The sequence below is a fragment of the Peromyscus leucopus genome, chromosome 8b (assembly GCF_004664715.2).
Source record: "Peromyscus leucopus breed LL Stock chromosome 8b, UCI_PerLeu_2.1, whole genome shotgun sequence".
Taxonomy (NCBI): Eukaryota; Metazoa; Chordata; class Mammalia; order Rodentia; family Cricetidae; genus Peromyscus; species Peromyscus leucopus.
This window is the reverse complement of record NC_051086.1, coordinates 73945144-73959727: the sequence shown is the minus strand read 5'-3', so window position 1 is coordinate 73959727 and position 14584 is coordinate 73945144. Positions and strand designations below refer to the sequence as shown.

Genomic DNA, 14584 nt, shown 5'->3' with positions numbered 1-14584 from the left:
AACAGATTCTTGCAGACCCCTTCCCCACAGGTCTGAGAACACAGCTCACTGTGGCAAGAGCACTAGCCAGACATGGGTAAGGACTGAGTTCAATCATCACTACTGCAAAAACCACCACACAGGTTCCTTTATGGGGCAGGGGGACTTAGCATTGGCTAGAAAATGTGTAACGGAGGGGGCATAAAGGTGAAAGAGGGCCGTGGGGATAGTTTGTGGGTCTCTCTGCTCTCCTGGCATGCGATGTTGAATGGCCACATTCCACCTCATCCACTCCACACCTCAGCGCCAATGTCAAAAGACTGGCCGCTCTACCAGCTTTCAGAGGGCCAGACAGAAGTGCAGCGGTCACAGATGACAGGATCCCCTTTACCTTTTAGCAAATAGTTTGTAAACTTATGTTCATTAGAATTCAGACCAATTACAGCTGTGCCCAGTTACCGTTGCGCTAGGTCTTGTAAACACTCATCAAATCTCATTCAGTGTGTAAGTCTCTCATGCCATCCCTTCCTTTGCAAGCAAACGTCTGTCTCATTAATTCCCTCTGACAGCGTGGGAGATAGTTCACTTCAGCTCAGTCTGCCACTCCCGTCTCCATTCTACATTTGCACCTTCTTTAGAATTCAGGAAAGTAGTTATTTTAGGTTGGATATGGAGTGGGGCTAGAAAGAAGGCACAAAGCTCTCCAGGGCCCAGGAGAAATACTTAGAAGTCTTATGCTTTAGGTCTATCCAAACAGGAGTTTCCTAAACTTGCCCTCTGGTTGAAGCCACCCCAGGAGCTTTAAAAACCCACGATTGCCAGGACATCACCCCCGTCGGGGGTGTGTGTGTGTGTGTGTGTGTCTAATTTAAATCTGGGATGCCAGTGGCCATCTTTCGTTTTATTCTTTAAAAAGAATCAATGTCCACGCTGAAAACCACTGATGCGAATTCCTCATGGCTCTACTCACTCTGGAAAAAAAAAAAAACAAAAACAAAAAAAGAACGAGCGCGCAAAAGGAGACGAGGTGGGGCGTGAGTGGGGTTCCTCAGAGCCCAAGGCAGTCAGTGAACCAGGAAATCTGGCACCTGCGCTTTTAGCAGCCCACCGTCGCCGCAAGAAGGTCCAGAAAATCAGAGCGTGCGGCGATGCTACACACGCAGCCCGGGAAGGGCGGGGATGGTGGGCGGGGATGGCCCGTGCTCCGCCCCTGCACGCCTATCGGCGCGCGGTGCGGGCCCTGACGTCACTCTTGTCAGTGCAGCGGCACATGGACTGCCTGATGCGCTGAGCCCGGCGCTGCGGGGCCGCGGAGCGCGGGGAGCAGCGGCCGCGGCGGGGAGGGGGGTGGGGCGGGACGGCACCGCCTCGGGTGCTCGTGCGAGGGTCCGCGGCCCGCGCTTTGCCTTCTGCTCATCTGCTGCCGTCTACGTTTTTTTTTCTTTTCTTTTCTTTTTTTCCCCTTTCTTCTTTTTTTTTTCCCCTTTGCAATTTTGAACATTTTGCAAGTCTGAGTGACTGGAGGCAGGTGAGAGCATCCTGCACAGGGCCGGAGGATCCCGCGGCGCTGAGTGAGTGCGCTTGCCCGGGACTGTCAGCACCGAGAACCCGAAAGTTTTTTTTATTATTATTATTTTGATATTTGTATGCTGGTGTATTTACAAAGACAGAAGTAATTTTTTTTTTTCTTCCTTGTCTGCAACTGTTTTGAAAGCGAGTACTTTTGGTTGGCAAAGGACGGAGGAAAAAGCTCATCAACATTTCGGGGCGGCGATTGGCCTTCTTTTTAAAAGACAATTGAGTGCACCACGATGGAGAAAATGTCCCGACAGCTCCCCCTGAACCCCACCTTTATCCCGCCTCCCTACGGCGTGCTCAGGTCCCTGCTGGAGAACCCGCTGAAGCTCCCCCTTCATCCTGAAGACGGTGAGCGTTGCCTCGACAGCAGGGCTCAGGGAAGGGACAACACTTCCAGGGACCCCCTGTTCTGCCGGGCATCCTAATCTTTCTTCCCTTCGCCTGGCTTTGGTGAAATTGGGGGCTCACTCATCACTCTTTCTCCTCAGTGCAAAGGGGATCCCTCCGGGACAACATTTGAAATAGCGCTGGGGACCTGGCCAGGACTGTCTAGGTCTGTCCTGCAACGCAGGTGACAGGTGAACTTGACAGGTCTGGATCGCTGCCTAGAGTGACAGGGCATGGGAGTCTGCGGGAGAGTCTTGTCCCTGTGACTGAGGAGGGGAAATGGGGGAGGAGGGCTGGTTAGAGCCTGGGGTCCGAGTGAAGAGCTGGGGCGCGGGGGGGGGGGCGCTCACTCGGCAGCCTGGATATTTGGATTGTGTTACTGTTTCCGTTACTGTTTTGTATTGTGAACTCACGCGGCAGGAGCGGAGAGGCTTGTTCTCCCGCAGCAGGGCAGTTCACAAAGCGGGGTGGGGGTGGTGGGGGGAGTGGTCTGTCGGCGGGAAGCGGTGCACGCCTCCAGCGCTGACACTTTCCCGGTGCACTCTTCCCGGTGGGAGGGGAGAGCTGAGCAGGCTCACGTGTAACCGCGTGCAGGAGCCGCCTCTGGCTTGAGCCCTTTCTTGGTAAGTCTCAAACCTTCCCTAGGCAACCATGGCTGGAGCTGGGGAGACAAGGATAGGGTGGGGTAGGGGGGGCATGCATGTGAGACCGGGCGGGGAAACCAGCTGATGCCCCCACGGATTTGTGTTTTGTTTGGGGCGGGTGCAGTTTCTTGCCTTTGGTGGTATCAGAGTGACAAAAGCGAATCATGTGGCTCCAGAATAAAGTCCTGAAAGATTATTTGGCTGCAAATAGCTTCGGGGTGTTTGCATCATTTTCTCTGGGAGAGAACGCCTGTTGCGTTGCAAGAGTTGCTGGTGCTTGATTGCGCTTAGAGACCTCTCCACCCCCACTCCCACCCCCACCCCACCACCTCCCCAAACCCGCACCCTTCCTGCGCCTGAAGGAGTAGCATTTTGGAGAAAGCGGATGCGGTGGGCTTTTTGCGGTGGATGTTTTAAGTCTAACTCTCTAATGAGACTGTGGAGGATTTGGAGATTAGAGTGAGTGGCAGTGGGGCTGCATATCTCTAAGGAAGAAAAACTCAGAAGCAAATTCTGTAATCCTAGATTCCACCCACACCTGAATATTGGCAAAATGCAGAGAGCTCTTGGTAAAGACCAAATCCGGGGGAGCTGTATTTCCAGGCAGGAAATAGCTGCATTCTTCCATCCTAGTGTAGAATACAGCACCTGTGCAATATAATAGTACCTACCGCTTCAGATGGGATGCATCAATGTATACTTTTTTTTTTTTTTTTTTTTTTTTTTGGTAAATTAGGTAATACTTAAATCTTTGGGGAAAAGAAAGAAGAAACCACTGTTTAAAACCGACTTTGTCTTTTTGTCCCATGGCTTTTCAAGCAAATGGATGAGTTTGAAGGTTCTTGCCGTCAACCCCCCACCCCCACCTGCTACCGCTCCCACACAGGCCCCTGGCTCCTTCTAAGACAGGAGCTGCCTTATCTTCCTTGTAAATGGGGATAGTTGTAGTCTCTTGCAAGTTTATTGAGATAATATATGGAAAGGGACAGTGTAAGAACTAGATACATAATATTAAGGAGGGGAGGGCTGTTTTACTAAGACTCAGCATGAACACCCTGGCTTATAAATCTGAGTGACCTCAGGTTTTTGCTGTCATCAATTTGTGGAAGATAAAAATCATGTCAGGTTATTGGCGGTTTCCTTAAAAAAAAAAAAAATCACATCAGTTGTACATAATCTTGGGTGTTATTTTCCCAGCATAGATTTCAGTGACTTATCCCTTCAAATAACACACCGAGGACGACTGTTCTCTTGATTGTATTCCAAATCACCCTGTAGCCCGGCACTACAGACTGGTGCTTTCTTTCCAAAGTAAATAGGAAGGTGCTGAAACTCTAGATCCACAAAAGACAGCATCCAGAGGGCCTCTGGTGCCCCTGAGAAGTAGTTTGGTAACAGATGGCAGGAAAGCTGGTGACCCCTTTTCTCTTCTGTTTTTAAAACAAAGCTCACCTTTGCCTTCTCCTTCAGCATTTAGCAAAGATAAAGACAAAGGAAAGAAGCTGGATGATGAGAGCAACAGCCCGACCGTCCCCCAGTCGGCCTTCTTGGGACCCACCTTATGGGACAAGACCCTTCCCTATGACGGAGATACTTTCCAGTTGGAATACATGGACCTGGAGGAATTTCTGTCAGAAAATGGCATCCCCCCCAGTCCATCGCAGCATGACCACAGCCCGCACCCTCCTGGGTTGCAACCGGCGTCCTCCACGGCTCCCTCGGTCATGGACCTCAGCAGCCGGGCATCTGCACCTCTCCACCCTGGCATCCCATCTCCGAACTGTATGCAGAGCCCTATCAGACCAGGTAAATTCTGGAAAGTTCACCCATTAGATGTGGGAGGTGGGGGGGGGCCGCGGGGGGAGAGGTTGGCACGAGTAGGAAGGAGACTTGAGCACACCTTCCTGGAGAGGAAGCCTCTCCTCTTTCTGTTCTGAACATCCTTCCTCCTTCACTGAGCATGCCCAGCTCTCACCTGCAGAGTCAGTTAAATTGGGACTCTATGGACCTGCCCTCAGAAAGCTGGTGTTTTCAGATCTGGGGTGCGAACCCGGAGTGTTCATTTTAACCAGCTCCAAGGAGAATTCTGAGTAGTTGGTTCAAAGGCTACAGTTTAAGATACTCCAGCCTAGAGTTAATGACTGGGCTAATGGGTTAATGTAAACATCCATCCTATCTCCTGCCCCTCCTCCTGGGTCCCCAAACACAAACATAATAGGATCTTGCTGGATAATTTGAGTAGACCCCAGAAGGCTGGGTTAACCCATATCCGTTCTTCTCTGGCCCAAAGGGGTCAACGCTAGGAAAGGGGTGGGACAATTTTTTTTTTCATTCATCTCCTCTTGTCCTTGACTAAGACCCAGAATCTAAACAAAAGCAGGCCCTCCCATTAGCTGAGGCTGAGCCTCTTTCTTCTTAGCACTCTGTGTTCCTGGGGGCCAATCTGCCTTTCTGTTCTAGCTTTTCACTGTCATCTGCTCATCACATTTATTCCACCTTTATCAAGGCCTGTGACAGGGCTGGGGAGAGAAGCTCCTGTCAATACGTGCTTGTGTGAGGACCAGAATTTGACCCCTAGTGCCCTCGTAATAAACCAGGCATAGTGGCACACTGGTAACCCTAGTGCTGAGGAGGTGGATACCCGAGGATCGCTGAGGTTAGTGGGCAGCCAGCTAAATCAAATCAAACACATACACACACACACACACACACACACACACACACACACACACACACACACACTGCATTGAAACAGGCTCACACATATATGCAAATGAACAATGAAAGCCGTTTTTAAGTGACACAAAAACATTACCTGGAAAGAACTAGCCTTTAAAATCCATTGCCAAATGGGCAGGGATAAGCACAGACTGAGGCAGCCCTGGATCCATACCTTTACTACTCCACAGCACCAACCAAGAAGGAAGAAAGATCACTGTATGTGCCGGTTCCAGGAACAAAGATTCAAACTGATAAATTGACAGGAAGGTCACCGAACGGAAGGTCTTAGCTGCAGGGAAAGGCAGAAAACAGGACAAGGAGAGACTTGTGTTAGCATTTGCAGCTGAACTCTGTGTCCTCGACTCAGGCAGAAATTTCTGTCACACATAGAGCAGGGCTTAAATGGAAGGGAAAGAGGGGGTAGAGAGGGCTCACCTACCTTTCTGGGTTAGTTCTGGAGTTCAGATTCACTCTTTTGTACATCTCTGGGCTTTCAAATCTATTTTACCCCATCTCCCAAATCCACTTTGGTTGATAACTCTAGGCCATGGGTTCTATTGGAATGAAGTCTTAACCTGCTGCTACCCCAGGAGACAGCATCACCCTCTTGGTGTGAATTAGACGGCTTGCTATGAAGAATGCATAGCTCCACTGTCCTCAGTTTCTTCACTGGGAAATGTAGCTAGCAAAATACTATGCTGGATATAACGATGTACCACAGGGAGAGAGAGGGCAGAGTCTCCCCACATTCTGCTGCACATCTGAGTGACCTTAGCAATGGCAGAGCCTCTTGGAGCCTCAGTTTCCCCTTTAATAGAAAGGTGTAATTTCAATTTGATGGAGGTGATTTTGGAAGTTATAGACAATGCACCAAGGTCAGGTGGCTAGCTTCGGGTGTTTTGTTAATTCACGTGGTTGTGACTGTTGCTAACTTTCCCTGTTAGGACAGTGTCACTTGAAATACCTTCCTAAAGTCACTAGAGACAGTACACAGCCTCTCTCTGGAGGGAAGTATCAGGAGAGTTTGCTCAGTGTCTAGGGTGTTCCTACTGAGAGTGAGAAATTGAGACCTTAGAATTCGAGGCTCAAGTCATTTCTCAGAGCTCCCTAGAGACCACGATGGTCCATGACTCAGGTGATGGGGATTACCCACTCAGAGTTGCTGTCCTTAGCAAGGAACTCCCAAGTGTCTGTGAGTATCACTTCATTAAGTTACGGAAGAAACATGCTGAGGGATCTGGAAAACAACCCCTCCATTTAAATATCCTTTAAAAGGTTAGTTGAATTACATTTGAAAATGATTTTATTCTTCAAATTGAAAAATGCAGTGGTAGTTATAACAAGAAAAAAATCAAAACTCTTTTTCAAATGAGAATAGATAAAAAAAATCACATTCTGCAATTCATACAATGGTGCTCATGATAAAGATTATACTGAGAAATGAAATGCTACGGGACACAGGCTTGATGGATGTGTTGTGTCAAGCCAACCAGAAAAAAAAAAAAAAGACAACGTTCTTGACTGTTCTGCATAGCTCACAGGGCTGACCAGAATAGAAATACCGAGTGAATCTTGAGGAAAGTAAGTCCTCAGAACGGAAGAGCGCAGATGTAGCCATGAGCATTCTGAGAACTGTGTGATTTCAGCCCCAACTGAGATTTCTCAACCTTGGCACTCTCCCTGGAGGACAAGTCTTGTGTTGTACAGCCCTGTGGATTACAGGATGTTAAAGGATATCTCTACTCTCCCCGTTAGATGCCAGTGGCACCCCACCCTCCAGCCGTGGCAGGTAAAAGTGTCTTCAGTCACCTCCAAATGTCCCCCCGGAATAAAATCTTTCCTAGCTGAGAATTAATGACATGGACCTTCAATGTGAGCAGCAAAATCTAGACTTAATTTAAGTTGCTATCATACAAATGAGTACTTTTTTTATCCCCTATAATACTCTATGGCAAAACTTTGGGGAAGGTCCAGAGACAAAAAAATATATGGATATTAATAAGAGTGTTCTGCACTTTTAGGGGATAGAATGAAGTCATCAGGGTAGCCAGGAGATGGTGCAGCACAGTTCAAACATTTGCCTTCAACTGCTTGCTCAGTGTGCAGCTTTTGAGTTCTGCTCAAACAGCATCGTGTCAATAGCATTGCGTCACCTGTCTGGGTGAAAGGTAGGGAAGCTAGATGGACAGATCATGCAGGATGAGGTGGAGCTTGAGAGTATCTTGGAATAACAAGGTGAGCCTAGTTGAAAACTGTCCATCATGACTGCTCCCCAGACCCTTTCCGTATGTTAGGCATCCTGATCCAGTTCCTCCGTGTTGTACTCTAGAGACACATTGAAAGCTGTGGTGGTGGTGGTGGTGGTGGTGGTGGTGGTGATGCCATGGGTTGTCCTGTCCATGAAGGGGAGAGTGGTGGGTCTTGGATGTAGGGCCCTCAGGGTGTCTGAGTGCAGCATGCTGGCTGTTCCCAGCCCAGCAGGATGGCAGAAAGTCATTCTGTATGCTTTGCTCTTTGTACATCAGATTATATCAGAGGTCATGGGGAAAGCATGCTCCTGGCGGTTATGTGCTGGGTACTTAGAAAAATAAGTATCTGTTTGTCCTGAGAATTGAGTGACTGCTTTAAGGAAAGCTGTCCCTTTAGGGACAGTCATCTATTATATATAAATATATATATAGCTTTGGGGTGTCCTGCCTTTTTTTTTTTTTTTTTTTGAGACAGGGTTTCTCTGTGTAGCTTTGGGCCTTTCCTGGATCTCTCTCTCTGTAGACCAGGCTGGCCTCGAACTCACAAAGATCCGCCTGCTTCTGCCTCCCGAGTGCTGGGATTAAAGGCGTGGTGGTGTCCTGCCTCTTTAAGACCCAGATTCAGTTGAGAATTAAGAAGGTTTCTTTTCAGTTCTGAGCCCAGGGACTGAGCTATGATGAAGGCTGGGTGCACAGAAATGTGAAAATCCTTCTGTGTGGTCACATGTGGGAAGAGAAGGACTTTGAGTGAATGGTACCCAGAGAAGGGGATGGGGACACTTGCTGTGGCTTTGCAGCCTGCAGTTTGTGTCTTCTTTCTGCTTCGTGTCCTTGGTGGTGGGACTCTTGACATGGGAGGGAAATTCCAGCTTTGGAGTTTGTGTCATTATGTGGGGAGCTCTGGGCAGGTGGTTTCAGGATTATGGGAAATCCCACAGAGGAAAATGGGTGAAGCTTGCTTTAAAGGACCTGCAGATCATATCTTTTCCTACCCAGCGTATGTCCATTCGCTGGCTGGGAGCCGTATGAGTGATGGTGTCTTGTACAGCACTTTGAGACTCTTGGGAGTTTCTACTTCACTTAGATCAAGAAAATTCTGAAAGGGAGACAAAAAGTCCAGTTTGTTCTGAATGCAGTCTCTTAGAATTACTTACCTTGTCCACCATGCCCTAAAAGGGGACAGACTTAGCCTGTTCTCCTGTCCATGTTGCTGACATATACTGAATAGCAATCCCTTGCCTGGGGCAAGAGATACTCAGGGAGGGAAATGGAAAGCAAGACCGCTTGGCCGTAGAAATGAAGGCTTTGGTACCGGAGGTTGAGCTTTGCATCCTAGACCCACCCTTGGCCTGCCAGGTCATTTTGTGTCTGCTTCTCAACCTCTCTAAGCCCCAGTTTTACGGAGAAATAGAGTGTAGGCTATAAATAATCTTTTCCCCAGGGAGTTTCATCAGGCTTAAACACGATGAGGCATGGCAAAATGCGATGAATTGTGGGGCACAGGAAAGCTCGATGGAAAGTGTCCTTAGGAGAGCAGTGGCGGGGTAAAGGAATGACGGGTTCCCTGTCCCCATTCTCCATTTCGGGATTTGTTCATCTAGTCCTCTTCCCTCTGCCCAAAAATAGGACATGCTTTTTTTTCTTTTTTCTTTCTTTTTCCCTCAGCATGCCCAACAATCATTTCTTGCAGCTGGTGTGACCTGTCTCTCCCTCCTGGGTTAGAACAAATTACTTCCCTGATGTTAACCTAGCACTACCATCTCTAGGTTAGCAGCTCCTCTTCTGCCTGTGGGAAACAACCCAGCATCCATCCATCCCCCACCCCTAGGTCTCATGGGAGCCCTGGACACCCTGGCTGCCCGCCTGCAGGACCGGGTGCTCCAGGCACGTGGCCATGCCCTGTGGAGCTTGCCCAACTCTGGGTGGTGTACCGGCTTGTTTTTTTTTTTTTTTTTCCTTCTTCCCTCCTCCCTCTCGCTTCTCTTCCAAGAGAACTATTCCAAGTGCCAGTGAGCCATTGTAATCCTGACCCTAGCATGAGAAAGCTGAGCTCCAAAGGGAGGGCCATTGACAGGCCAGGGAAACCTGTTCTGTCTAGCATCCAAGCCAGCCCCTAAGCCTGGCCCTCTGGCCTGCCTCTCAGAGGCCCTGTCTCCTCTGTCTTTCCTGCACCGTGGCTGTGGGCAGGATTCCTGGAGGCCGGCTGCTGCCAAGGGTCTTGGCAGAGCGTTTTCAGTTCAGTGCTGTGCCTACCAGACTAGAAAAATAGCACTCGAAAGACAGAATTAGGTGGAGAAAGGGGAGAGATGGTGAGGGAGTTGGGAGGGAGCCCTGATGACATCCTAATGCAGAACGCCGGAGGGTGAGGCGACAGCCGTGATTTATTATGTGACTCTGACACCTCTCTTCCAACTAGCACTAATCACTTTTACCCAGGAATCATTTTTTATGTCTTAGCAGTGAAAGTGAAGGGGAGACGGAAGATAGAGGAAGTAATAAGATGGGGAAACGCATTAACAGCAACCAGAAGGCGGAGAGGGACGGGTGGTACAGGGTTTGGTTCTGTCATGTCAGGAACATTGATACTGACCCTTTGTCATTCTTGTGTTTCACATACGTGCCCCCCTGCAAACATCTTCACCTCAACCACGGAACCATTATTTTTGCGGTAAACCTAAATTTTCTTAAGACCTAATGGCCTGGTGGCTCACCACATATCGTGTGTCTCAGAATCTTCTGGGTCTGAAACATGGATGTCCACATACAAGGTAGCATGGGCTCTGAAAAACACAGCCAAGGATGAGTCCTGACGCAGCCCCTTCCGGGCTCCCAGCTGAGGTCGGGTAAGTCGTTTAAGTGATGTGAGCTGCTGGGTTCCCGTGTGGAGTTCTGGAATCATCACAGGGTTGTGAAGGTCCTCTGAGGCAGGGCACGGTAGGGCAGAAGCACGGAGCCTGGAACACGGCCACCAATCTCCGGGGAGTGTCATTCTCTTAGGGGACTGAGCCTGAGACTCAGAGAGTCTTCACGCTGCCCTCCTGACCAGAGTTCAGGTCAAGGACTCAGGATTTCTCTTCTGCCTCTCTAGTTTGTCTTACCTGGCCCTCACTTAGCCTCTGGCTTTTATTCAGGTGATCGGTCATGGCTAATGGTGACCTTTACTCATGTCTCCTCACTTACAGGATTAAAAACTGAAGCAAGCAAACAAAATGCAGCTTGAAGAAGTGCTTGCTTAGATTTATCTCATGAGTTATTGGCTAGTATATCTTCCAATGCCACAGCCTAATTTTTTATAGGAAGTTTTCATAACTGCACTTGACCCCAGGAGAAAGGAAAAGCAAGACTTCTTGGGAAAGGAGAGTTCAGTTGATAGTCCTGGCGACCCGCAAAACCGTTTATTAATCACCCCACCCCCATGTTTTCCTTTAGTGTATACATCCTCAAACTTCTTTAACTTCCTTATGCAAGAAGGGCCCAGCAGACGCCATGTTTCCCACAAGTCAGCTCTGCTGCCTTTCTCTGGTGATACAGGGATTAGACTGGACCGGAGAAGGCTGCAAGATGCCAGGGGCAGGATGGACAGGCCCAGAAATAGCATCAGGTTTTGTTTTGTTACCATTGTGCTCCTGGGGGAAGACCGAGGAGCCAGGATCTGGTTGCTTGTCTCCAGAGGGTGGTCATTTCAGAAGGAAGTTCAAACTTCACACACATCAGTACCAGGACAAACTATGCTCTCAGTGCCAAGTGATGAGTTTATTGAGGCCTCAGGTGTCTACTGAAAAGAGGAGGACGAAATAGACACGTATAACATTTAAAACTACAGAAGAGATTAGTGCCAGCCCTAGCTGACAGACCCCACAGGAAGTGCCCCTGGCCTGGCTTCCTAGAAGAGCTGGACCCAGTGCTCGGGGGGGCCCCAGAAGAAATGGGAGAGCTAGGTTGGGGAGTGGGAAGTGGGAAGTGGCACAGAGCTGTAGAGGAATGAAGTCCTCGGTGTGCTTGGGCAACAAGGTACAGGTTGGGTGCGGCTGGTACAGAAGGTTCGTGTCTGCAGGCGACAGTGGAGAGTTCTGTGGGAGAGGTCTGTGGTGGTCGGTCACCTGGGCAGCTCCATGCGTAGCGGGCTTCAGAGCCTGACCCGTGTTCCGGAGGCAGTGGGGAGCCACTGGAGGTTTAGGAACAGGGAAACAGCATGTGAATGTTTCTATTTGGGCTCAAGGTTAGATTTGAAACATTTTTAGAAACTTGACAATGGTTTCCTCTGGCAAACTAGGATTTCCTTTTTCTTTTTTTTTTTAAATTATTTTGAAAATAAACACTCTCCCTCCAACATCAAACAGCTTTTTAAAACACGGTGTTCTAATTGATCTAGATGAAGTAATTTCAAAACACAGGGTTTAAGTTTCACTTGTGAAACCCATAATTTTGGTGATTGGGGGAAGCACTGTCTGGCAAGAAGATAGTTGGAGGGATTTGAATGGTTTAGAATTTAAATGTCCAAAAGCAGAGCCAGCCTCAAAGGAGTAAAAAATAGATTTTAATAAACTCAGCCCATTAGTGTTCATTGCTTTTAAATGCCTCTATTTTATATGTATTACTAGGTTTGCAAACAAGCATATTGAACCAATTTTTATGAGCACATTTGTGTGTGTGTGTGTGTGTGTGTGTGTGTGTGTGTGTGTGTGTGTGTAGGTGTGTATGTGATTACATGCAAGTGTGGGAGGAGTGAATGCCTCAGTGGTACAAGCAGTCCTTGATCGTAAGGGTTAACCACAACAGTAATAGCAAGCTAAAAATAATTACCCAAGTTTCTGGCCAGGGTATTAGTTTTACTTGAGAACCGAAGGAATCATCATCGTACTGGTGCATACTTGTTATCTGACCTTGTATCTGTGGCTCCCATCTTCCCTGAAACCAGAATAAACTGTGCCTCCTGTTTGTAGCATCCATATGTATTGGGGGGTTTTCTTCCTAGAGAAGGCTTGGTGGGAGGCGTTGGGATGGCAGGTAGGTGCTGCATGAGACAAGCACGAAATGACATCTTTGGGTCCCCCTAGATGGTGCACATATCAAGCTAGCATTACAGGAGACTGGACGATTTACTACAACCCAAACCAGTGACCTTTAGTAAAAATAAATAAGTTAGAGGCTATTTTGCAGTTTCACTTCCGGCTGCATGCAGTGGACAATCTCTGGGATGAGTCTACTAAAGAAGAAATTATACAGTGCATGCTTCTGTTCCCCTGTGACTGTATACACGAAATTTTCTAAAATGTTTGTGTTCCTTCTTTTCTGACACTAACCAATATCATTACCATCTGAAATCACCATTTACTCAGCCTCATGTCCTCTCCTGAAAAAAATGACTGGGCACACCAAGTTCTGAAAAGTTTTACTTTTAAAAGTTTAATCTGGCATGTTTATTATTGTTATGATCGATGCACGAATGCTTTGGAATTTGTCGGTCTTATAATGAGGTATGCTTGGTGGCTAATGGAAACCCCTTGGCACTCGAGTCTTTCCCATAGACCCTGAATTCCTAAAAAACAATGAGTGCGTGCTACAGAAAGATGCTCGTGGGACCCACAGCACTAAATCATCTGTGACAGAATGTTCTTGCAAAGAGTGGAATTGCATAAATGGATCGGCAGAAATAAGTGCTTTGGCACAAGTCCTTGAGTGCGGAAGAGCGCTGTTTGCTCTTCTAATTAGCTCTGGGTAGCAATCTTCCCTGATGTCTTCGCTGAGGAACCCAGGCTGAGGTCTCCTTAGTGGTCTGGTAGAGCTGCCATATATATATTTTTTTAATTTGTGTGTGTATGTGCATGTGCGCGCGCATGTGTGCATGTGTGAGTCAGAAGAAAACTCAGATGTCAACCTCATGAATACAGTCCACTTCCTATGAGACATAGTCTCTTGTTGGCCTGAGCTCACCAATTATGCAAGACTGGTTGGCCAGGGATCCCAGCAATCCCCCTGTCTTTGCTTCCCAGGATTACAACCACACACCACTGGCTTTTTATGTGAGTTCTGGGGATCCAACCCAGATCATCATGTCTGTGAGATAAGCACTTTACCAGCTGAACTAGCTCCCCAGCCCGAGGGCTACTGCTGTCATTGGAAAGGGTTAAGAAGACGCTGTCCATCCATGCACACGGAATGCCTCTTGAGTTGAACTGAGTGAATGAGAAAGAGGAGAGTTTGCCAGTGAGGGAAAGGATGCCACAGGGCCCTGACCCATGGGATTTAGTGCTGGAAACCAGCTGGGCAAGATCACCCAGGTACGCAGCAGTCAGCTTAGCCAGGACAGAGACCACCATACCCCTAGGTATTATACAAGCTCTGTTAAGGATGTGGGCAAAGAAAGCCCCATGCTTGGCACAGAAGACTTAATTCATCTTATTCATTATGCACACACCTTGCATTTTGCTCAAGAGAACTATGAAACAAAGGAAGAAGCACTCTTGAATTCAGTCACAATAGCATTGCGTTACTTTCATTATATTTTAAAAATTACATTTACATATTTAATTTAGTGGGGTGTGTGTGTGTGTGTGTGTGCGCGCGCGCGCGCGCGCGCACGCGTGTGAGTGCTTACTGTGTGACACAGTTCATACGTGGAGGTCTGAGGACAGCTGCCACAAGTTCCTTCTTTCCTTTTACTATGTATGCCCTGAGGTCAAGTTCATGTTGTCAGACTCAACAAGTGCCGTTACCCAGGGAGCCATCCTGCTGCCCTCGCATTGCTTTTAAAAGTCCCAACGCCCTGGAAAGACCCAGGGGGAAAGGTAGAAAAGTAAGAAAGAAGAGAATGTGGAGAGAAACAAAGTCTGGATAGACATGCTGGGGATGACAGCCCTGCAGGGCCGACTTTATAAGAACTGCATAGGTTTTGTTTCATTACAATTGAGGTGGGTTTTTTTTTTTTTTTTAAGATTTATTTATTATGTATACAGTGTTCTGCCTACATGTATGCCTGCATGCCAGAAGAGGGCACAAGATCCCATTACAGATGGTTGTGAGCCA

General features: G+C 48.0%; 1 protein-coding gene across 2 annotated transcripts in view; it reads left to right on the top strand.

Annotated features, from left to right (window-relative positions):
• The first annotated feature begins 1315 nt into the window (after nucleotides 1-1315).
• Nucleotides 1316-14584, top strand: part of Hlf (HLF transcription factor, PAR bZIP family member) — a 56883-nt gene continuing 43614 nt past the window's right edge. Inside the window, exons 1-2 of one of the 2 annotated variants that reach the window (XM_028885923.2) lie at nucleotides 1316-1905; nucleotides 4059-4394. In XM_028885923.2, the coding sequence (XP_028741756.1) occupies nucleotides 1791-1905; nucleotides 4059-4394 (451 nt within the window). In that variant the 5' untranslated portion in view covers nucleotides 1316-1790. The remainder of the gene's footprint in view (nucleotides 1906-4058; nucleotides 4395-14584) is intronic. The other variant, XM_028885924.2, reaches the window with a different exon arrangement.